The sequence below is a fragment of the Argiope bruennichi genome, chromosome 5, assembly GCF_947563725.1.
Source record: "Argiope bruennichi chromosome 5, qqArgBrue1.1, whole genome shotgun sequence".
In the NCBI taxonomy this organism is placed as follows: domain Eukaryota; kingdom Metazoa; phylum Arthropoda; class Arachnida; order Araneae; family Araneidae; genus Argiope; species Argiope bruennichi.
The window spans coordinates 40,763,521-40,783,348 of NC_079155.1; the positions used below are offsets into that span (position 1 = coordinate 40,763,521).

General features: G+C 28.3%; 1 protein-coding gene across 1 annotated transcript in view; it reads right to left on the minus strand.

Annotated features, from left to right (window-relative positions):
* Nucleotides 1–11,450, minus strand: part of LOC129968249 (putative phosphoenolpyruvate synthase) — a 61,632-nt gene extending 50,182 nt beyond the window's left edge. Inside the window, exons 1-7 of the mRNA XM_056082104.1 lie at nucleotides 11,438–11,450; nucleotides 11,162–11,346; nucleotides 9,533–9,792; nucleotides 9,392–9,445; nucleotides 7,776–7,889; nucleotides 3,588–3,703; nucleotides 1,982–2,040 (exon numbers count right to left, since the gene is read on the minus strand). Coding sequence (XP_055938079.1) covers nucleotides 1,982–2,040; nucleotides 3,588–3,703; nucleotides 7,776–7,889; nucleotides 9,392–9,445; nucleotides 9,533–9,792; nucleotides 11,162–11,346; nucleotides 11,438–11,450 — 801 coding nt within the window. The remainder of the gene's footprint in view (nucleotides 1–1,981; nucleotides 2,041–3,587; nucleotides 3,704–7,775; nucleotides 7,890–9,391; nucleotides 9,446–9,532; nucleotides 9,793–11,161; nucleotides 11,347–11,437) is intronic.
* Nucleotides 11,451–19,828: the final 8,378 nt, after the last annotated feature.

Here is a 19,828-nt window from a genome sequence, read left to right on the forward strand (position 1 = left end):
TGAATTTTTAAAAGTAATTTATCAGATTTCGGATATTAGAACAAATTCAGATAATATTCAAATCTACAAATATTAAAAATGATATGTTCCCTTTCACATTTCCGAATTTCGAAAATATTCTTTCTTTTCAATTTTTGATATTTTAAGTTTTAAGGATGTTTTCATTTATTATCAAAAATTAAATGTTTTTCTTTTTGTTACATTTAATTATCGTTTGCTTTAAGCTCTAAAAATGATATTTCATATTCCATATTTTTATAATACTCAAATTGTCAATACTTATTCAAATATCATTATTCTTTTACTTTGATATTTACATTGTAACCTTAAAGCTAGCGATGTTTTACATTCTAACGGTTTTTGTGATTCTGGGTCTCGATCAGCTCAGCTCTTCGGTATTTTATAACAAAAATACGTATACCTATATCATTCAAATAACAATTTGAATTGCAAGGGAAAATTATTTTAGTGTATACTGCTTTAATTAAATGCGAATTATTTTTAAAAAGTGGGGGCGTTATTTTGGTATTGAAGGATTTAAGCAAAAGAATATAAAATAAATTTTAGGAATGAAAATATTGATATTTTTTTATTTTGATCAGATTATCCAGCTTAGAATAATTTTTAATTAATGATTAGTTTATTAATGTATTTATATGCAAATCATAAATTAAAGCCAAAGTAAATCTATACTTATATAAAGCTGTGTGTGTGTGTGTGTGTGTGTGTGTGTGTGTGTGTGTGTGTGTGTGTGTGTGTGTGTGTGTGTGTGTGTGTGTGTGTGTGTGTGTGTGTGTTGGCGCTCTACAGAAAAGACCATTTGACCTACAGCTACCAAATTTGGTACCTGTATAACTTGAAGGTCGGGAATTTTCACCTGGGGTCCCTTTTTTTGAAATTTTAATTATTAATTAAAAACTAACTTTCCAGCCAAAAAAATCTTCATTTCCCCACCGCCAAATGAGTAAGGCTTCAGAATTTTTTCCCCACGCTAATGAGGCTTAGGCTTAACATTTTTCGGCCGATTATTCAAACGATTCTGTTTATTTTCTTAATGTTTGATGCATTTAAAATTAAACGTTGTTAATGAATCGATCTTTCAGATTCATTCTGAAATACTTTTGAATTAAAATAAAACAGAATAAAAGACATTAAAAATTTCTAATCTGCATAGAATCCAACTGGCGTAGAAAAATGCACGCACTTGCGTTACCGTAACTGGCGTTGGAAATTTACGCATGCGCATTGTGTTCTGATTGTTTACATCTATTTTCAACGGAAGCGGACTTGATTTAAATTATTTTTAGGTTAGTTGTATGCTTTTGTAATTAAATTGTATTTATGTTAGTTTAAGTTCACCGTTTTTTAAGTAATTTTTTTACCTGTTTTCGACCGATTATTTTAAACGATTCTTATTTTCTTATGTTTATTTTCTTAGTGTTTGATGCATTTAAAATTAAACATTGTTAATTAATAGACCTGCTCATGATGAATCTGAGAAAATTTTGTTGACAAATTCTTGAAATATTTCATAAATTAAGAAGATATTCTTTAGTGCCCATAAGGTTTAAATGCTCAGTGACTCTGTTTTTAGTAATCATATTACAAAAAAATGCTTTGTTTCAGTAAAAAATATTATTAGATTAATTGGAGATTAATCATTTCCACTTTAATTTAAAGCATAAATTCTACGGGAGCTAACAGAAAATTAGAGAGATACAGATAACTTATGACTGAAGGCCTTTATAATATTATGAGTGAATTAAAATTTGAAAATATTTTAATGAAGAAGCTATTAAAGTAGGAATTACATAAAATATTTAATTATTAAAATTTTAACGGAGCATTAAGATTGGCGAACCGGCTGGTCGCCAAAGGCGGCTAGTATGAAATAAAATTCACATCTAATTTCATTTAATCCACAAAAGAAGTAATAAAAATATTAATAAAATATGATAAGGATAAAATCTTCAAAACATACCGATGGTGTATTTCCTAAAACAGTTGTGAATTTACAGCCTTCTACGCTCGCAATTTTTCCTGTAAATGTAAACATTCTCTTGTTATAATAATGCTCATAATAGCTAAAATACAAACAATAGGTATAAATTAAGCGCATCAAATTCAAACTGAACAAATAAAAACATTCTAAATTTATGTTGGACACGAAGAAAAGAATCATTTCAATTTATTGCAGAAACACGGGTTTATTTCGAACATAGTGTCTCTTGGCGCCAATAAGTCAGCAGAAAGCTCCACCTACTAATTTTGTAGCGCCACCAAGTGGCAAAATGATATAACTTTTTAGTGTTTGTTGTGAGTGTTGAGAATAAAGCAATGGAAATACAGTTCAAGGGTTTGTGTTTCATTTATATGTGATTGACTTTTCTAAAAACTGAGGTTTGGGTTAGGTTTTGTGTGTTTTACTGGCGCAAGAGCCATATTTGGCTATACTGCGCCAATCAAATGGTAAAAGAATAAAATTTATTAAAAAACACATATTTATTTAATTAACATAGACAAACAAAGAAAAATTCCAAAAAAAATATGTGAAAACAGCCATAACATCTTAAAATTAAAAAACTATGATTCATGAGATTTTGATACAATGATGAAACGTACAAATACACAAAAAGGAATGTTCTACGCAAAAAAGAATGATTTAAAAGTCTAAATACAAGTTATAAAGCCAATAGCTCTTAAGAATTTAAAAATATTTGGGTGGTATCTTTCACCCACTGAGTCATGCAATGTTGAAGACAAGGTAAAAAAACGAGCACGGTATGAATTAAAGACAGGACATTCAATCAAGATATGCCGAACAGTAATATTAACTTTGCAGCTGTTGCACATAGGCGCATTTTCAACAAATACGCACATAGGCGCATTTTCTAAAAACTGAGCTATCGCGGGCCAAAACATGAATGAAACACAAACACTAAAAAGTTATATCATTTCGCCACTTGGTGGCGCTACAAAATTTGTAGGCGGAGCGTTCTGCTGACTTATTGGCGCCAACACTGTCTTAAAAAAAAGAATAAAGATAATGATGTTTACATCCTCCAACTTGGTATCTCTTCTCTGTCTTCGTCTACCATTCTTCATTTCTATAGATACCTTTTCCCCAATGATAAATTTCAGAACTACTCCAAGATGATTGGACGATTTTTTATTTGACAGGAGACTTTTGTCTTTTATTTAATAAAAATAATTCCTCTCATCATTAAACGTTTCTAAATAGGTAGTTAATTTTAATAACGAATTCACGAGCATCTTAAATCTGCCCTGCAAATATTTATAGAAATCAAATATTCCAACTTTACTCAGTTTTGCCTTCAAATCTTTGTAACACTAAGCATCGATTATCTCCATTTATTTAATATAATTAGTAGCTGCCCACTGGCGAGTTTGTAATTCATTATTGATAATTAAATACCATCAAGAATTTTTAAAACTCAGTTAATAATTTTTATTACATTTTTTTTTCATACTGTTGTGCTATCTGGATCACAAAGATGTTTATTAGTGAACCACATGTAGCTCATGGTCCACGGTTTCGATATTTTTGATTTAGAATGATAACTTACCAAGATTTCGAATTTTTGCACCAAACAAATACATCTCATAATCTGGGCCATCATTAACAGAAACTGTTCCACATATAACACCACTTTGGCCATAAAAATTTAGCGCATCATCAACACTGAAATGAATACAGTAAAAAACATGAGCTCCAACTATAATAAAATGTAAAAATTGTTTCACTAAAAGCAGGATGCATATTAAATAATTATATTTGTCTATTTTCAAGACTCTCGGGTTTATTTTGCGATTTTTTTTTATTACGCCAAGACCGCCAAGTCGCATTATATAAAAAATGTTAAAATTTCGTCAAACTCTATTATACATTCCGACAACCCAACTCACACATGCCGGTCGGCGTTGCTTTGCGTAATTTAACGATATATAATGGGGCGATATATAAAATAATATAAACAAATACCAAATAATGTTTTAGAACTATTTAATTTGATGTTACTTTTGCCAGCCAGTAAAATTAAATAATGCGCACTATTCTGATTTAGATTCTTTGAGATGCATTATGCATCAACCAGAATAAAGAAAGATGTAACGTATAAAACAAGCTTACTTAAGTTTCTTTTCTTTAATCAGAGCTTTTATTTTCTTCTTATTGAACAAATGTTTTTGGTAATCAATTAAAGTGATTCGAATAGCCTATCCATTCAAACTTGAGCAAAAAAATTCTTGTTTTTCTTAAATCAACATATAACTTCATTTCAGAAATACTTTTAGATTTTTTTTAATTTATGTTACATTTTGGTTAATAACATTATTTGGCATAGTACCAACAGATATCTGTATAAAAATTGGGACAACTTTGCCAATTTAGAAATTTGCTTTTTAAAAAAATCATACGTGCTTTTTTCATTTTCCATACTTGTTTTATAAGTAATTCAGATGCCAAAATACTTTAGGAACAAGTTGGAAAATGAGGAAATATTCAAGATCATTTCGATCAAACAGATTGAGGATATAGTTCATCAAAACTAAAGCTTGGAATAATAATTGCTGTAAAGTTCTAAGGAAAAAGTGTATCGGGAATTTTTTGAAGGATTCATTCAATTATACGGAGACGAGATTTTCAGGTATCTTATCTTCGTCTGAAGGAAAGAAATAAATTTTATTGATTGTATGATGAGGTTTTAATGAATAAACTTAAAATATCATGTACATAATTGATCCTCCTTGCAATGAAAACTGTAAAAAATTTATTTTTTCTTATGTAATAGTAAATATGTTTCATGACTTAAAATTTGTGAGTTTTAAACTTTTCAATTTTTTTATATTTTGAGTATTTTTGCATGTCCTTCTTTAAATAAATAATAATAATAATAATGCATATGGAGTTTTTATATTTTAAAATAATCTGTCTTGTTGAATTTTTGGGAGAATTTTAATTGATTTAAACAAAGCAAAGTTTGTCAAAGTTTCTCCCTTTCCAATAATTTTGCCAATGGTCTTTTTTTTTAAAAAAAAAATTTTTGAACGTATAAATAAATATTTATCGAAATTTTTATGCTTCTATAGAAACTTAAGTTGATCGAGACTGAGGGGTTATGAGCTTTTTGAAGTATTTTTGTTCATTGTTAATTCATAAAAAAGTTGATACAAAAGGAAAATGTCATAAAACTGTCCCAGTTATGATAAGGAATTACTAATGTTTAAGGTGCAAATTTAATGAATTCTACCTTTTAGCATAATTTAAATATTTCATTAATTAAAAAAATAAATCTTTTATATAAAATTTAAAGGCATAAAGATTGATCTGAATTTTGTGTATTTAATCTGGAATTTACGTGAGTTTTAAAATATCTTTCTGCAGTAATGTAAAATTTGCTTTCGAATCACATACTACTTGTCAATGCTAAATTTAATAATGCGTCTGAATATGGAAACATATATGGGTAAAGAGAGAATGAGATTTTCTTAGTCAAAGAGAGTCACCTTTCCAGCAGCGTTTATTTTTTGGTATGGGTATTCTTTTTTCCTCCAGTCTCTTCCTCATAATATTGCCCATTTTTTTTCAGTCAATTTTTTTTCAAATTCATCCATTTTTTTTCAGTCAATTTTTTTTCAAATTCATCCATTTTTTTTCAGTCAATTTTTTTTCAAATTCATCCATTTTTTTTTCAGTCAATTTTTTTTCCACATTCATCCATTTTTTTTCAGTCAATTTTTTTTCCACATTCATCCATTTTTTTTCAGTTAATTGTTTTTCCACATTCATCCATTTTTTTTCAGTTAATTGTTTTTCCATGTTATTGCCTATTTTGCCACGTGAACATTGCCGCTTTTATTAACTGATTAAAGGAAATATATTCTAAGTAGAAGATTAAAATGAACTCATAATACTTTCTGCGCAGCCACATTTGTCCTTGTTTCATGTGTATAGAAATCTGCATAAAAAATGAGTAGTATGCATGATTTTATCATTCCCCACACTTTTATAGGTTGGAACTTATTTAAATATTATTATCATTAAATATGTAAGCACACTGTCTTCTGCATGAAGACAATAATATTTTATTCTTTTTAAATATGGAATCCTTTTTACTTTCTCGTATAAGTAGTATAGAGAATATGTAGTAATTGTCAAAAAATTCGAACATGCGATCTTAACGAATCTCCATGTTTTATACACACATTTGTTCGAAAAACACATTTTTGGAAAATGTCCATCTGTCTGTTGGTCTGTGATAAAGATAACTCAAAAACGCTTTTTACTACACGGACGAAATTCGGTATATGGTCTTTACACCATATTTGTAGATAGATATCTGTCAAGTTTTGAGAAAAATCCGCTCTGAGGAAGTCTGCCTGTTCTACTGTCCGAATATCATGTGGTGAATACCTTATAAGCCAGTTAAGAACTACGCTGCACGAGCAATTGCTTTTGTATCATAGTCATATTACTGGACTGCGAACCACAATGTCCCAGGTTCTATCCTCGCACATCACAATCCGTAACATTGGTGACCTCGGACGATGAACCTTCAACCTTCGTACAGCTGTTGTAGCGCCATATACCCGCAGCCAAAGTCATCAGACTCACTTGACGCAGCAGCACAAAAAGGCCGCAGCAACCCAAAGTCGTCAGACTCACTTGACGCAGCATCAGAAACCACTCACCCACACACGCTCGCCATAACGCGTGGCGCTACTCAAATGGGTACGGGCGCATTAGACTCAACAGCTAATAAATACATCTTCACTCAACAGCCATATCGTTCGTCTCACCTCCGGCTCACTGGAGGGAGAGTTCTGTGGTGAATAGCTTATAAACCAGTTAACACTACGCTGCACGAGCAATTGCTTTTGCATCATGGTCATGGTATTGGACTGCGAACCACAAGGTTCCAGGTTCTATCCTCTCTCATCTCATCCGCCACAATCATTTTAAAGGAATAACTACAAAATGGAGAGAGCTATATGGATAAAATTAGATACACAGGATTAACATCTATTGGCTAGACACTTATCAAATTTTGAGCCAAATCCAATAAGGAATTGATCGTTTGTCTGTCTGTACTTTCAGAAACATGTAAACATAATTCAAAAACGCAGTGACTTAAATATATCAAATTTGATGTGACTACAAGTGTTTCTCTGTATCAAATTTTTATTTCAGTTGGCTGAACAAAAACGTGTCTGAAATACAAATTAAATTTTTGGATATTATTAACGTATACTAGACGTTAATCGGCAAATAAATCGCCAAGAATGGTATATTCACACCAAAATTTAATATTTCATAGCTATTGGAAATACTAGAAAGTTTTGGAGAGACCATTCCTGCTGGTTTAGAGACAGTTGTTACCGCTTCGTTGGCGCTTTTTGTTAAAGAATGTTGCAATCATGCACTGACTTGGCTTCAGCGATAAAATTTATTGTAACCCTGCTAACACGGGATCAGCTTTCAAAACAGTTTCGTGTTGAATCGTTGCGGGGTCGGTGAACCTCGATGAAATAAAAAGGTGTCTTTCGAATTGTCGTTTGATTTTAAATAAGATTACAGTCCACTTATTAAAAAATTGAAATGGAGCAGCTTAAACTTATGGTAAATTCGTACCAACAGTAAAATAACTTATTTTACTGTTTCACCCACTTCAGTGATGTATATGATAAAATACTTGTACTTTAAAACCACTAATTGTTTTAAGAATGTATTCCAAATAAATTAAAGTACAGCTCACTTTTTTATAGGTGGGACCAAAGTCTTTCTCCAATCGGATCTTGCCACGGCACTTGCAAATCCATGAGGATTTGTATCCAAAGTACAATCATAAACATCTGAAGCAGCTTTCCATCTGAGTATAAAAGACAAACAATCAAATATGAATTTTAACTGTTAAAAGAATACAAAATTGAAAAATTAAAAGTTTAAAAAACAATTCCTAAAAGATATAGCCAAAATGCACTATATAGCTAAGCACTCTTATTAAATGGTACTTCCAATATATTGTTCTGCTCATTGCATGGAATGCACGATATTTTCTTTATCTGTCTATCTCTACATTACTTTAATCGTGACGCAATAGCTAATTTATAAATCTTTAGGTATATAAATTTCCAATTAGAAAAATACTTTAAATAAAGAATTTTATTTAATCTCCCGATGTTATTAGTTAGCAAAATATTCGAGCTATACTAATATCTTAAATGAAAAAATATCTCCATTCTTCTACAATCAAAACTTATTCAATAGTGAAATTTCGAACTTCATAACTTTAGACCAAACAATTCCATTCTTGAGAAAGAGGAATAAATTGAATGAATGATGTTCTTTGAAGTAACCTTAAAATTATTTAAAATAGTGGTATTCAAAACTTTATAATTCTGGCAATTTGACTGAAACGGAGAAGAGTAATTTTTTGTTAAAAATGATAGTGTATTAAGAATACTTGGATAGAAGGATATAAGATAGTGTATTAAGGTTAATAGATGCGAAAGATTTAAAAAAATGGTATCCATAAATTTCTTCGATAGTACATTTATAAATGAAAGCAATGTAAAATATAATTCTTTACGTTAAATAAAGCATTTTCTAATTGAAACATAGGTATATATATTTAACGGTTTAAAAATGAACTATTGGATCATGATTAAAGTGGATACCTGATTAGGAAAATTAACACAAGAAATAAAGCACATCTTAGATAAAGTTAAAATCATGATGAGAATTTCACATAATTTTGCCATTTTTTATATGTCACGATATTACATTGAACTATTAAATCTTAGTCTTCCGGATATGATTATAATAATAAATCTTTTTTAGGAATGTCACTTTTAGCAAACAGAAAGATTTCCTACATTTTAATCTTGATTTACGCTGTTAATTCAGTCCTATCTTTAATAAACTCAACAATACATCTAGCAACAACTACTAACGAAATATGAAAATTTTCATACTTCGTTTTATTGTTGTATGCAAACATTGTACCAGCATTTTGGCAGCATTCAATAAATTGATTATTTATCTTTAATATTATAATCGATTGAAAAAATTTATAATTTGTATTTTATAATTATATTTACAAATACAAATTATATTTTATAATTTGTATTTGTAAAAATTTATAATTGTGTACTTTTTACTCTACAAAATTCCTTGGTAGTATTGCAGATTGGCAGCCTGAAATTTCGATATGTAGCGTTTATAAAATATATATATTTTATAAACCACAATTTACTGATTTCAGCAACACTTAAGAAATCAAAAATTGTAATAACATGATAATGAACAACTCAATTTTATATAAAATATTATATACTAAAAGAAACAGTACAACATATTGATATTACTTACAAAAACACGAGCTTGACAAATACCACTTCTTCATTATTATTTTCAGAAATTTCTCTAAAAAAGAAAATAATAGATTTCATAAAGCAAAAAAAATAAAAATTTAGCTGTGATGGTTGAAACTGTTTAATGACTATGACTTACTTAAGCAATCCACAATAAAATATCCTCCATCTTCTCATTGGAGACAAATAATACATTTGTAATTTGCCAAATGAGAAACTTTGAGAGTTGCTCGTAGATGATATTTGGAATCCTTTCGTTTCCAACAAATGGTATGTTTTTCCATTTTCCAACTTCAGATAGACCCATGCATCTGCTTGTTGATCGCAGCCTCTTGCAATACGTACAAGTAAACATTCCGACTTAGAATTCACTCCATAAAATGTTATTTCATCAGCAGCCTGTAAATATAATTCAACATGTAACAATAATACTTATAAGAAAAAAATTACGATGAAAATGCATTCCATTGCGATATAATCTTGAAAAAGTTCATTGAAACTACCAAATTAATTTAATTTTTTTTATCATCTGAACAATAGTTGTAACACGCATCCTGGCCTAGGTATAGCACGTCTTCCCCGTAATCTGGGCGTCCCGGGTTCGAGTCCTTGTTCAGATATCGTTGTTCTTTACCCTATGTTCTATCTGTGAGGTGTGTGAAAGAGCCCCCCCCCCACCACCACCACCTGTAAAAAGAGGTTGTGCAAGCGAGTGTGTGAGTCTGATCTTCATATGAGCTAAAAGTCAGGCTTTTACCCTCAGAAGCTATTGCTCAAACTAAGCATAAATCGTTGACTTGTCTATGGCAAGTGCCATAAGTAGCAACAACAACAGAATAGTTGTATTCTAAGTAGAAGATGACTAAATAAGGTTCATTTGTATTTATGAGTAGAGATTATTTATTAATGAATTTTAAAAATACATTAGGTTTTGAATTATTAATATATTTAGTTCTGTGCATAAGAAAAGGATAATTTTTTCCTTATTTTAACCCTTTCTAGGGTCGTGGGAAGTATGCTTCCCACCAAATTTATCAATCTTTGTATGAAATTATGTAGGTTGGCATAAGTTCTGACAATTTTTTAAGAAAGACAAACTTAGATGCTTCAGTTCTTTATCTCAGACAAAATGATATGTCTTGATTTGTTACTTAATTATTAATTAACCAAATTAATTAATCAAATTGATTAATCAAATTAAATTTATCTAATAAGCTAAATGAATCCCTTTTCTTATTCTAATTTTAAGCCTAAAAATATTTTAACATTATATGACTAAAAAAAATGGCCCTTTAAAGGGTTAAGTGTTAAAAATTCAAGCATTATATTTCATTTAGGAATTGTAACTAACCACAAAAAAATCTTCTTAAATCAGTTAAACAAGACAAATACGTTAATAACAAAATAAAATCGAATTAAGGAATTTTATTCTATTCAACTTTTTTTATTATGTTTTATTCAACTTCTCAATTACAATTTTTGGCAAAACATTTTATGTATTTTTTTCAAATCATTGATTTTTGCAATATTTATTTTCTTGTAACTTATGAGGAAATGGTAATTTACTAATTAGAAAGATACGTGGTAAGCATTGTATTTTGCATATAGATGATCTAGCGTGCTCTTCATTAAAGATCTTTTCGCTTTCAGCATTAATTCCCAAGAACATTATTGGCAACAGATATAATCACTAGAACATTGACATTGCAAAACAGAAAAAAAAATGTAAACTTCGCTCAATTTTTGAATTTTACAAATAAATACCAACTTCTTGCAAATGAGATTCAGGAAATGGTGATTCTAATTCTTTTTCTAAGTCTGGGATGAGGAACCCAAGCTTGATAGGATCTCCGATCGAATTCACATCAAAGGGCACAAATCTTTTACTTTGGAATGCACCGCATATACGTATTGTAACATATGATACAGCCCATTTGAACCAGTAGATGAACTCTGAGAGAAAACGACAGAAATACAAAACATTTTTCATTTAAAAGTTAGAAAGAAACAGGATAACATTTAAATTTTTTATTGCTAATTTTACCCAAGATGTCCATTCTAATTACGTTGGCTATGATAGCTAATTTCTAAACTGCTATAGTTTAGTTTCTAAACTGTTATAACTACATATACTTAGTTACAAAAGCCAATTTCTAAACTGCTTTGGAGTGGCATATGCCATAAATCTAGATCGTAAAATTCTTCTTCAAATGAGGTATAGATGCTGTACGAATTAATATTTAATCTATATCATTAAAAAGAAGATGCAAAATCTAATTTTTATGCAATCTACCAATCCTGTAAATTATACCTTATATAATTAAATAATCCTATAAATTATTATATAATATTGGCACATTATTTTAAACAAAATCGTTTTAATCATCGATTAAAATGATCGAAAGCTAATTTTTATGCAATCAATCAATCCTGTAAATTATGGTCAACAAAATAATCAAAAAGTTTCCCTCATCGATTAAACATATGAGTTGCGAATTTCATTATTTTAGGTCATTTTAACAATTTCCTCGCGGAAAAACTGGTAATCAAAGCACACCATTTTCTTGAGTCAGTTGTTGATTGAACTAAAACAATGAAAACAAAGCTTAGGACAATTTTAGAGGCAGGGGAGCTAGTTCTTATTTTGTATAAATGATAATATATGCGAAAATTAATTTATTAATCATAACTTCTATTATAGGATAATTATAAAAAATTTGGAATTTAATTTAGGAATTTTTTACAGAACTTATACTGGCCCAAATAGAATAATAATAAATAACTATTTTATTCATTTTTCCTATTGGAAGTATATGTCTATCACTTACAGTTTGGAAACTAGCTGTTTGTTTACGATTAAAATAAAAAGCATGTGTATAAAATTCAACAACAAGAATTAGCGGCGTAAATCTCCTGACAGAATTGAAATTTTTACGAAAATTGAATAGTTTATAAAAAAAAATAAGAACTTGTTCTCACAAATAATAAAAGAATTCTAAATAGCATATTCTATGATGCTGTGGCAATGTGTTAATTTCACTAATTTAATATTCTATATGATCAATCGCCTAAGATAATTATAATTCGTTGCATTTCCCTCAAGTTTAATCCAGAGCATCTGTGTCATTTTTACAGTTAGCATTAATGTCAATAGGAATTCAAAAATAATGGAATCATATAACATTAAAAATGGATATATAATAATAAAGGACTTTTTGATATTTCACTTCCGTAAGTCACTAAAATAAGATGAATACATTTTTCTGTATAATGTTAGTCATGATTGATGTTTAAATTTAGAACCAAAATACATAATGAAATTCGAAGAATGACCACCTTGGTTGAAACATATCAATGTTTTTGTGAGCATATCTTTACATTACATAAATTTATCGGATTTCAGTCACAAACATAGAACTTAAAGCAATATTTTTTTTAAAAAAATTATTCGTATTTTAAGTAACAGTTTTATATTCATTATCTTAAGATGTAGACTATAAGCCCCATAAGGACTCCGTAGCTATAAGCACAAATTATATCTTCTAAGTGTAGTAGAAATTAAATAAAATTATTCAAACTATTTTTAATTTAAATTTAGTGTCTTTTTTATTTAATATAAATAATTTACTTACACTTAAAAATTTTTGAATTCAGAACAAATAGTCAAAACCTGAGACTGTCCTAACTATTGACTACTACTTAATGACAGCTAACACATTCAGTTTAGCTTAATCTAGCTTAGATCTTATAGTAAGCGCAAAATTAGTTAATAATGGGATTTCAAAATATTTTCAGAGTAATTACAGCTCAAAACAGTGAATAAAAAAAACTTAAGTAACATAGAGAATTTTCATGATAAAGTAATTAGTGAATTAAATTTCGGCCATACGAAAAAAATTCAACCCAGAGTTGCAGTAATAAATGGATTATGAATAAAATAATAATTTTTTATTCACTAGAAGGATTTATCACGTAAATATATTAATGCCTAAGAATAAGAGGAGCATTATAACAGTAATTGAGCTTAACCCTTCATCCGACTAGAACGTAGAAAATCGTCCCAACAAGTTTCACCAATAATGGCAGAAACGTAGAAAGTTATTCTCAGTACATTTCAAGTATCGTCGTTTTTAGAAGATTCACATGCTGGATAGTAGCCGATCAATGAGTTAATTAACTACACATTTGAAACTTTACAAATATTATTTGGAGCGAATCTCGATGTTTCTAGCCTTAGTTTTCAAGCAAGAGACCGTGGTGGTCGAACATGTATCTTATGTACTCCTCAAAGTTTTCATGAGATCGAAAGTGTTTCAACCCCTAAGTAATGGGTACAAGAGTTCGTATACAATTAATTTATTGTGCTAACGAGATTTAGATCTTTTACCATACAGAAGCCAGGTTTGAGTCACCATGGCCACCAAATAAAGCATGGCAGCAGAATTCAAACCTTGAGTTTTGAATTATTAATTCAATTGTAGTTTCCTGCACATTTATTGAATTTTCTTAAAACATAGATGTAAAATATTATAGACCTAATTGCTCCAGTAAGAGCAAGAATAATAAATATATTATTTGATGCTTATGTTAAATGAAAGAAATGCTGAAGATAGTAGTTAACTTTATAAAATTAATACATTAAATTTTAAAATAAATTCTTCTGCTTCTTATATTAATCGAATGCAACAGTGAATTTTCAAAGTAAAAAATATTCTGTATAGATAAATTCATGAAATAATTTTCAAATCTACAGCTGAAAAATTGGGAAAGAGCAGAAAAAGAATAGAATATAACTTACGACGCAATATGAACATGTTTTCTTACAGAAATCTTTCACCGTGTTTGCACTGATTTGAGACAAATGTTCGGAAATTCGTTCCTTTTCATTTTACTTTTATAGGTTGAGTTATCTAATTGTTGAATCAGGAGTGAGTATCAAGAAAATAAAATTTAACTCCACAGTTATTAAAATGCTGCATCATCAAATCAACATTGTTTTCATTCGCAAAATAATATTTTTCAGTAAAAATACTCTTGATGACAAGAAATTTTCACATCTATTTTACATATATTTATTATTTACAATATCAGTTTAGGAGTTTATTTTTTCGATATAAACAATAGAATCTCGATTATTCGTGCTAATTAGGTCATCATCACTTCGGATAATTGAAACTCGGTTAATTTCTACCAATAATAAAGGTGTGTGTGTGTGCGCGCTCTCATTTGACCTACTATCAAATTTGGGAGGATACATGTACATATACTTTAGCTAATGGCAATTTATACCTCGGAATGATTTTTTTCAATTTTCGATTAAAATTTTATATAATTTGAAAATTAGCTAAAATTTTCGAATTTCTACAATAATGTCCGAAAATACGAAAGCCCAAAATTGATTTTTGCTTGAATTTAAAACTCAATTATCTTACCAATGATATGATTTTTTTGTATTGCATATTTTTTTTTTCATTTTTCAAATATTTTAAGCTTATTTTACAACAATATGTTTTATTGTTACGATAAATTCAGATTGTTTTCAATGACACTACCAGTAGTTCATCCCGGGTTTTTTCCATTGTTGATGATTAAGATATGAAGATTCGGGTTAATTTTCCATGTTGAATAGGTTTCGATAAAAGGCATTGTTTTAATTTTATTTTAGAATGTTGTCGCATTTACAATAAAGCTTTAATTTCAGAATGAATCAATGATAAAAAAAATTTAAACACCCATTTTTTTTAAATTCTACAGTTTCCTATGAAATAATCTGATATATGAAGATATAGGCAAAAATTAGGGAAACGCCCAGCTTGATAAAGAAGACGATGTAAGGCTTCTAAAATAGCATGAGTAATTTGTCTTCAAAAATGTGAAATTAAAAAAAATTTTGCTAAGGAGACCAGGAATACATATAATTGATTTAAAATTGCAAAATTTGTAAAATATTGATTTAATAAAAAAATTTAATTTTCAGAAACCATTAATTTATGGCAGGCGCTGGTCACCAAAGGCGGCAAAATCTGAAATCGTGATTTCTTTTCTTTTGGCCCGTTCTCCAAGATTGTTTATTTTAAATTATAAAAATATCCTGATAAGTGCTACTTTGTATGAGTGGAAGTCGTTGGAAGTATACGTATAGCCCGGCAAATTCTTTATTGGAATTTAAACAAGAGAGAAAAATGCGCAGGATGCTCCGTATGAGGGAAACAAGCTTTTATTTCCTTAAATATTGAAAATAAAGAAAATTTCCTTATATATGGCAATAATAATTGCCTTATTATAGTTTTAATATATAAGGTGTACAACTGTATAAAGATAATTTGCTTTTATTGGAGATTAATAGTTAAAAGGCTTTAAAAATTAATTTTTCATACGGGCCACATAATATAAACGGTTTAGTAAGTAAAATGTTTCTATTGCATACATTTATGTACTCGCAAAGATTCACGTTTCTTTCTACAAAATTTGCAGACATATGCTTATTTTTAATTTAGAGAGACTAACCGCATATTTACATGAAAATATATATTTTCAGAAATTTAAATTTATTCAATATAGTAAAAACTTTCATATGTAAATACTTGTCTGTATCCTTTAATCGTCATGATTTGATAAAAAAAGTATTGCTAATCAGACACAATGCTATTCACTTTGATTCGTCAATAATTGCGACTTTGATATGATAACGAAATCAAGAGAAACTGGACATTTAAGATATCTTAGAGAAATGCTAGAATACCGTACAAGAAAATAAAATTCTTTGTTGGCACTTAGGTGCCTTCAAAAAGAATGTCATATTTCAGTAACAAGGAACTTTTGGATACGATGACGATTTATGCTGTATGTAATCGTAATGCCGGGACAGTACTAAAATAGAAAAGTCGTTTACCAAACTTTCGGCATGCTTCTAGGAAGCGTTTAGGCGATTGCAAACAACAAGGGCGTTAATTACCATGGGATGATTAATTTTAAGCTTAACTACAGAATCATTAATTCCCAGGAAAGCATGACGCATTATAGGAGGTAAAAATTGACATTTTTGATTAATTTTTAACTGGTATGCTAATGTTTGAAAAGTCGATCCAGAACTCAGCGTTCCAAAACCGACATTGTAGAGAATATTTCCATGTAATAACTTGCAAAATAAATAGACTGATTCTACAATTGCATAGACGATTGAAGGTCGATGTCTATCATTTTACAATTCTCCCAACCTTAAGTAAAATTAAACCCACTTTTTTTTCTGAGAAATGTAACTTGGACAAATGAATATCTCTTTAATCAAGAAAAGAAAATATTAATATTCGAAAACAATCACTTGTGGAATAATTAAAATCCCTTCTTCATCATGAATGGCAATTTTCTATAAATGTGGCTTGTAGCATTCTCAGAAATTCCTTGGTTGGTTCTGATCTATAATTTCAATCAATTTTTATTATCATTACGTTTGAAGTAAGAGATTGACTTTTCAGTACAGTGATTTCAGCATTTTGTCAACGATCACAAAAAGCCTGTTTTTAAATCATATATACATGGGCATATATATATGTACTGTTTCAAAAATGCAATTTTGCATAGTAAAAAAATGTTTATTTTGGATATTTCCTAATACTAAGTTATTGTTTTATCTTACTATTTTTAAAAATTTAATAAAGATTAATAAATACGTTATTATTTTTTGATTCTACCCTTTTAATAATCTATTGTGATATACATATATTATCCCTGAATATTACAATGAAAATCACCCTTAAACACCTGTCAGATGTATGAAAAAATGGTCAATAATTTTTTTTTTAATACCGCAGCAAAAAGCATGAAAGCATTTCCAGTTAAAAGCATGAAACTTCGTATTCTTATAGATGAGTGCAAGAAAATCGTTTCTCATGAACATTTTTTCTGAAAGGGGACTATATAAAAATATAATTTTTTAACTTTTTTTTATTTCTTTATCTACAGATGCTAAATTTTAATACGGTTGAATACCTTATTTCATGAAATTTTGCCACTAGAAGTATAATTGCAGTAATTAATGAAACAAATGCTTGTTCCGCTATTTTCCTCTTGATTTTGTTTTGCTGCTTTATTTGCTTTTATCGTTATAAATATATAATATTATATTTCTATTATAATATCCACCTTTAGCGACCATTTGATTCGCCAAAATAAGTGATAGCTAAAAATTTCAATTCAGTGTTTTGTGTAGCATGTCAAATATTTTTATATTTCAAACTGTGATTGACATACAATTCCTACTATTTTAGAATCTCTATACTATTCATTGTTTTATGCAATTTCTTAATATTTCTGTCTATAATTTTATACTTCCAATTATATCATAGTTAAGATCAACAATATTTAAAATTTGACACGTTTTCGAGAATTTTTATCACAGCATGTTTCTGAAGTTTAATTTAAAATGAAAAGAAAATTATAATATGTTTTGTTAAACCATAACTAATATTAAAATCTTTCGAACTGGAAAAATAAACCTAATTATCATATCTTAAGCATCAGCAATGGAAAAAACGATAGAAGGAAATATTAATAATAACAATAAAGACAATTCAAGTCCAGGAATGAAATAAATTTTCACAAAATGTACTTTAAACGTTTTTTAAAATTCAAAAAAAAATTTAAATTATATCAAAAAATACTCCAGAATATCACTTATTTTTTAAAATTATAATTCAAATTAAAATTAGAAAAGAAATTTCTTCCAAATATACATTTCCATCCTACAAAGTATTTTGTTTGTTTGGTATGTTTAGGTCAAACGGTCTTGCTTATAAAGCGCCAATATACACATATATACATCTTTTTTTATTAATAAAGGCATCTATGTGCATTTGTGTTGTTTTATAGACAATTAAATTTTCTATGTGTATTTATGTCAATTTATATAATTACTAATTATTATCACTAATTCTGCATGCTTGGACTGGAGTGAAATTCCATTCTCTATGCGATTTACTACTCTATCTCGCCTTTCATGCATACACAAAAAATAAAAATATGTAAATGAAGCCTCCTTATTTTACTCTGTGCAAAATCTGAGTAACAACTGGTAAACAACAACTATTAGGATAATAATTATCAGTTGCAAAATGTTTTTTAAAGCACGTGTCTTATTATTTCTCTTTCGTAATTAGTGGTTAGATTGCAAAGCGATATATTCCGCTGATAACGCCTGTTCATTTGCGTATATTTACGTAGAACTACGTTCTTTTACGTTGCTTAACGTATATTTTACAATATCATTCCAATGAATTGACTAGATACTCTTTCCGTTGCTAAAATAAGGGTAAATATACTTTATTTCCATTATTAAATGTATTTGCTTTTCTGCTCGATACATAAACCTTTCAAATTTTTAATCTGTATAAAAAATTGCGGACAATAAATGTTGTTGCAAAAATAATAGTATTTTAATCGTCTGCTCCGTCAATATTTTATCGCCGTAATGCCATTCCGGTATTATAACTTACTATATTAGATGTTTAGTTTAGATGTTTTATAAACCAAAAAATTTTAAAATATAATTTTTACTTTTAAATTGGAATTTTAAATATTGTTTTTTTATATTATTATAATCATTATGCTTAAGCTGAAATAGAAATAAAACATAAAATGTTAATAATTAATAAAATGGTTTAAAAATTAAAATGCTGAACTGGAGCAGATTTTTCAATAATCTCTGTGTGTTTAAGTGTTAAACTTTTAGCAAGTTTAATTTATTATCTCATATCTCATGGTAATTTGTGTTTAAGGTATTCAATATTTCTAAATATTTCTTCAATGTTATGATAAACTAATAATAATGATGATTATATTCAGTAGCAAGTATTCAATTTCGTTATACGGCTTATATCTAAATTTAAGGTGATAAATATTTATATATTTTATGGATGTCTTAATCGGAATCTTTCTTCTGAAATTATGAATAACAAAATTAATTTTTTTAAAATGTTGCGAGCCTAAAGCGAAATAAAAAAATTAAAATATCCACCTTAGCTATTTTACATTTAAATAAAGTTCTTTTGGTCTAAAATTCATTCCTTAAATTTCGTTGATTCTTTCAAATATAAAATTAAACATTAAATTCTGATGGAAATTTTATTTTAATTATAATTTTTATTTAAAAGTAAAATTGAGATTATTTTCCCCACGAATACTACACAAATTTTGTATAAGGAAATTTATCAATTCTTAAACAATATTTTATAATGACCATGATTGAAATTTATTACATTAATGTATTTTTCATCACAGAATTTTTTTTTATGTTCACTTTAGATTATAAAAACTGTCAGTATAAATAATTGTTCAGATTCTATTTAATTCCTCAAAATGAACAGAATACAGATTAAAATAAAAATAATGGTGCAATATAATAATAAAATAGTAAAAGAAATCAATTATTTAATAAAAA